The 5,615-nt window shown below is 44.5% G+C and overlaps 1 protein-coding gene across 1 annotated transcript; it reads right to left on the reverse strand.

Annotated features, from left to right (window-relative positions):
• On the reverse strand, positions 1–5,408 carry LOC103822488 (nuclear receptor subfamily 0 group B member 2-like). Its single transcript, XM_009097464.4, has 2 exons — positions 4,778–5,408; positions 1–368 (listed from the first exon to the last, which is right to left on the reverse strand). Exons 1-2 carry the CDS (start codon positions 5,382–5,384, stop codon positions 115–117), a joined length of 861 nt encoding a protein of 286 aa, XP_009095712.4. The 5' UTR covers positions 5,385–5,408; the 3' UTR covers positions 1–114.
• Positions 5,409–5,615: the final 207 nt, after the last annotated feature.

Below are 5,615 nucleotides of genomic sequence, written 5' to 3' on the forward strand. Positions count from 1 at the left end.
AAATATATATGCAAATATGCATCAATTATTTGCTTGAAATGCAATTTATTTAGCTCATAATATTCTCTCATCTCTTCAAAATGAAATATTTTATTGCTCAGATTTCATTTGTTTTCAAAGCCAGTCTGGCTTGATATGTAGGGTTTCTACAAGTAGTACATTTAAGGTGGCCTCTCCTAGGATGGGCCTGAAGAAGAGCTCTTCAATAGCACCTGCATCAATGTCTCGAAGAGATGCGATTAGCTGAAGAATCGAAGCAAGCCTGCTGAGGCTTCCATGGAACATTGTTGAGATAAACTCCATCAGGGCTTTCTGAGCTTCCTGCTGCAGTAACTGTACATAAGGGAGACATTTCAGGGCACGACATTCTGTCAAAACAAAAAGTAAACAACAAATCCTGAGTAAACATTTCTATTCTGTGCCTTTTGTAATGATGGGTGTCTGGATTTCTGGCTTATAGCAGTACTTTCTCCATAGAAAAAAAATAAACACTTCCTAAACATACTTTTTGGAAAAAGAAGCTATATGTAGCTCAATAATTTGAATGAGCATTGGGCAGCATTGTAATCACTTTGGAATCTAGCCCATTACATTAAAATCCAGCTTTGAAATGGTAACAGCAGGTAATTTTGACTCAGTACAGTTGGAGAATAAGTTTTGTAGTTGTGTCTACCCACCAAATGATGGTAGTCTGGGCAGGTGAAAATGTTCCAGCTCTAATCCACCCTACCTAGGTAACACCAGGAGATGGAGATGATGATTTGGAGCAGCAAGCAGGCTCACAGCCTGAAGATGTAGGTTTCCAGTACACCCACCCCCATCTCCATCCTACTGTTGCCTCTGCTTACTAGATTAAGCTGGGGCATTGTGGTTCACCATACTATCTAGGTATTTTCATTTACAGTCTAAAAAGGGCAAGAGGAGTGCCTCAGCAAGAGGAGTGTCTGAAGGAGAGGCCTTTGCCCTATGGAGTCATGGTCTTGAGCCTCAATCACATGCTACTATGCTACTTCCCATAGCCTGTGACCTGCTGGCTCACTGAGGGCATTTGTGGGTGCCAGAACTCAGTGCTAAGGACACCCCGTGTGCATCCTTTCCCTCTGGAGGGATTGCCTTGTCATGTAGCTCTCAGCAACCTGTTGCCTCCTGTCCTCGGCTCTAAGGATATCTTTTCTCTCCTAGAGTTGTTGCAGGCTGGGCAGAGGGTAGAACACACTGTTTGGCAACTTTTACTGTGACTGACCCCATACCTCCCTGGAATAGATCCTGAATAGCTCACACCAGGTGTGTTTCACACAGGATCACTCATTTCAGTGTGGGAAGTTCAGCATTCTTGCCTAGTGCTCTGTACCAGGGCAAAACCAACCTGGCTGAGTTTCCTTCAGTCTATAACAGGCTGACTGTTGTCAGCCTTCAGCAACTCTCTTCTTCCTAGACAGCACTGCCAGAGAAGAAGAAGCCACAGCCAAACCTACAACCAGGCTAGCCAGAAATTGTTTCCAAAAGTCATCATCTCCCCCAAGATTACCAGCAGCTGCAAGCTGTGAGGATGATGCCAAATGTTAGAATTTTCATGGAAAGGAAATTGTCAGGATTTTGTGGATTCAGGATGAAGTTGCAATAGTTTATATCTCTTCAAATATACTTAATTTCCCCATTTGGTCTTCTTTTCTATGTAACCAAATACTGGTTTTAATTTACATATTATGAGACACTTCTTGTTCTGAGATACGTTGTAATAATATTCAGTCAAACACATGTTTCCAGCTGAACTGTAAACCTCTTAAGAGTAGCCTTTTTTTTTTTTTTTTTTTAACAGAAGCCCTGCCACAGCCTTGATGGAATTTTTGAATATATATGTGTACATAAATATGTATATGTATGGCACTGATTTAATAACAGCACTGTTTTTCACTGTTCCCATCTCTTCACTGTGCAGTCCCAATTGCTCTTCAGACAACTGTCAAAAACACAAAAATGTTTTCACCTCACTCTGTGCTGTTCCTGTGTGGCAGAACAGCCCTACCTACTCCTTCCTTTGACTTATTGCCTGGGTCCAAGTAGAGAAAGCCTTGCAGCTGGACCCTTCACCCACAAATACTGAGACAGCTCCAAAGCCACCCAGCCAAAGCTCCCCTGGGAAGAGTGGGGATGCCAGTATGTTCTGGAGAGTCTGGACTCTGTTGATGCAAGGTGCCAGTTTCCCTTCAGGGGCTGATGCACAATTTTTTCTTTACAGGTTCTTGCTGGCCCAGATGTGGTCAATCAGGAACCCAGCCAGAGCCTCCCACACAGAGGTGCTGCACAGATTCTCTTGTTATTCCAGCTCCAGGGCCCTCAGCATAAGAAGGACATGGACGTGCTGGAATGACTCCAGAGGTGGGCCCTGAAGATGATCAAAGGGCTGGAGCACCTCTCCTATGAACACCGGCTGACAGAGTTTAGATTGTTCAGCCTGGAGAAGAAGAGGCTTTGGAAAGACCTTAGAGCAGCCTTCCAGTACCTAAAGGGGCTTTTCAAGAAAGCTGGACAGGGACTTTTCACAGGGGCCTGTAATGACAGGAGAAGGGGAAATGGCCTTGAACTGAAAGAAGGCAGGTAGGCTTAGGTCAGATGTGTAGGCAGAAATCCTTTACTGTCAGAGTGGTGAGGTTTTGGAACAGCTTGCCCAGAGGTGTTGTGAATGCCATATCCCCAGAAGTTGGCCAGAAGGCCAGGCTGGGCCTTGGAGAAACCTGGTCTAGTGGAAGGTTTCTCTCCCAATGGCAGGGGGGTTGGATTAGAGGATCTTTAGGGTCCCTTCCAACCCAAAGCATTCTATGATTCTTGTAGGAGAACCTACTCTCCATCAGGCTGCCTGCCACCCTCTTGCCAAAGGGATTTTTCCAGTCATAGTAACACAATGTCTGTGCCACAAGGGATCACTCAGGGTAGAAGCAAAGCTTTGTCATGCTTCTTATCCAAGTGATGGCTGCTACAGCTGTGTGCCTGCATGTCCTGTGGAACTCCAGCTCATGACCCAGCTCTGGACTGCTCTGGTCTTGGCCCGTCCCCATTGCTTCAGCCAGTTTTGGTGGTCCCAACAAAAGTAAAACATTAAGGGTGGCAATGAGGTATTCTGTAATCCAAAAGAGAGTTAGTTTACCATTTTCACTGCTGGTGACTTCCTGAAAGCCTTTTGGAACTGAGGCCTGCAGAAATAGTAGCATTTTGCCAAACGTCAAGCCAAAACATGAAAAGTTTGAAAATGTGTTGCAAATATGTAGAAAACATTTTCTGAGTTTGGTGGAAAGTGTTGAAAAACTATTAAAAGTAGTAGTTGTGAAACAACAGCTGAACAGATTTGTCTGCAGCAAAGGGTGGTTTGGGCTGTGTATGAGCCCTGAGTACCTGTTTCAGCCCAGACTTAGATGGTGACTCTGTTTCTTACAGAGTCTTTACTAAATCTAAGCTTAACTGTTGTTCTCCAGGCTGCCTTCTGCAGCTCATGGAGAAATATTCCAGGGAATAGGGCCATCCCAGCTAAGAGCTGAGTGCCATTCCTGAAACTGTGGAATGTGTCTGCAGACAGCATTGAGGGCTGCTGGTTCTCTCATACAGCACCCTGGGGAAGCAGCAGGCCTTTAGGAGCCACAAATCCAGAACGTAACCCTGCTACTGCTGCTTCTCCTTAAGTGAATATTGCATTTTACCCACAGAGACAATAAAAGTGCCAGCTAGTTAAACTGTGTAAGCTGCTGCAGATGAGGCCTTTCTCCTGTTATCATCCCCCTGGATATAAACAGTGGTTTCTTTTAGCCTGATTTTATTGTGAAAAAAGCTCGCACTGAAATGAACTCTTCTGGTTTGATGCTGTGGCATAGACACTCAAGGCAATACCAAGCATCTGGATGACATTACACCTCAAGAATCAAAATTTGAACCCATTGGAAACAAAAATAAAGTCTCACAGCCTTTGAGCAGCCTATAAACCACCCACCACAAGAAATATAATGGAATAAGTGAAGCATTCAAGTATCCTTTTGGTGCAGTCCCAAGTACAGCACACTGCTGACAGTGCAGCCAGCAGCAGTGATTGCTGTGGAAGGAGCTGGGCATCTGAGCCAGAGCAGGCTGGAGTCAGTAAGTCTTTCCATTTATTTGGTGGACTTAGGGCACAGCTTTTAGTTACTCATGCACACAGGTGCTGACTGAGGCAACCTTCCTTCCTAAGGAGCCTGAACTTGGCTTCAGAAGTGAGAGGATGCAATCAGAAGTCTTAGTTTGCTGTCCCAGGCTTTGAAAGTAGAGACACTAAATTATATAAATATACATAAAAGCTGTGTAATCTCAACACAGCATCCTTTTGCCTCGCTGATGAAAATCGGATGGTTATTTTCTCCAGTGTTCTTGTTACTGAAGAAGCCTTTGTTAAAATACTTCTAAAGCTCATATCATGGGCCCATGTACCCTCTCTCCCTTGCTGTGACATGAGGGTGAGGCTGCTGTATTACCTTTGAACTGGAAGTCAGTTTGAAGTTACACAACTCTCTATGACTTAAAATTTGTCAGATAGAGGTTGTTTTGGCTTACAGTGGGTGATGTACTGCACATATCCAAGGAACCAAAATAAACCACACCAGGCAGAAAAACTGTTAAATCATGGAATACAGGTTTTTGAGAACATTTAACTATATTCATAGAAATGAGTACAACAAACATTTTCAATAAGTAAATAAAAAATGTCAAATCTCTTTCTAGGCACATAATCATTTGTGTAATTTCTGGGAGGACTTACCAGAATTAAAAAGAATAATTCCTTTAAGATAGGCATATTCTTTTGCACTTATGTCCAGGTCCCAGAATTTCCACAATAAATTCTTCATCTTCTGAACTTCTGTGAAAGATGCTCCTGCTGATGAGCTGCCCAGTTCATTCATAGCTGTTGAAGACTGATTGAGGAGGATTTTTTTCAGTAAACTGGTAGCTGGAATCTCTCTCAGGTCAAAATCCACTCCTTCTTGTGCCATGCCCAGGACAAAAAGAGGGGCCCAGTTCTGTTGTATGAGGACAAGCTGATCCTCCCAAGGCATGTGATAAAAAGAAGGTAAGTTTCTAATAAAAGTTGAAGTCTTCAACAGCACTTCAGAAGCTCTTCTGCATGTGGCTTCTGGTGTTCTCAGGACAGCTCTTCTCCTGTCCAAACAAGGACAGCCTTTGCTTCTTGCAGAGCAGTGGGGACTGCAATGCTGCTGGTGCCACTTAGTCTCACTTCCATGCTCTTTGTTAAGGATCTGGTACAGGATGCTTTTAGAATGGTGTGTCTCACACTGACATTTCCCAGATTTCTCACCTGGGATCTTGGTGGCCATGGAGGCAGAGTTCCCTGTGGCAGGAAATAGCATGTCTGGGGCTGTGCGTCAGCAGCAGGGCAGGGCCTTCTGCCACACAGGGAGGCATTGTGTGCTTATATAGACCTGGGCAGGTGTTGGAAAGTAATTTGACCCTGATCCATAAGGTTACCTTGAACTTTACTTGCAGCAGTGTGTTTTGAATGGGGTGTGGCTGCAGGCTGCTGGAGTCCCTGGGCTGCTGTATTCCCAGGGGAGTGGATGGCATGGGCCAGTCCCAGGGAC

Source organism: Serinus canaria, chromosome 3, assembly GCF_022539315.1.
Source record: "Serinus canaria isolate serCan28SL12 chromosome 3, serCan2020, whole genome shotgun sequence".
Lineage (NCBI taxonomy): Eukaryota > Metazoa > Chordata > Aves > Passeriformes > Fringillidae > Serinus > Serinus canaria.

Coding starts and splice junctions, on each gene's coding strand:
- LOC103822488 (XM_009097464.4), bottom strand. CDS start 5,384: ATGCTATTTCCTGCCACAGGGAACTCTGCCTCCATGGCCACCAAGATC. Junction 369..4,777: donor AATTATTCTTTTTAATTCTG/GTAAGTCCTCCC, acceptor TTGTTTTGACAG/AATGTCGTGCCCTGAAATGT.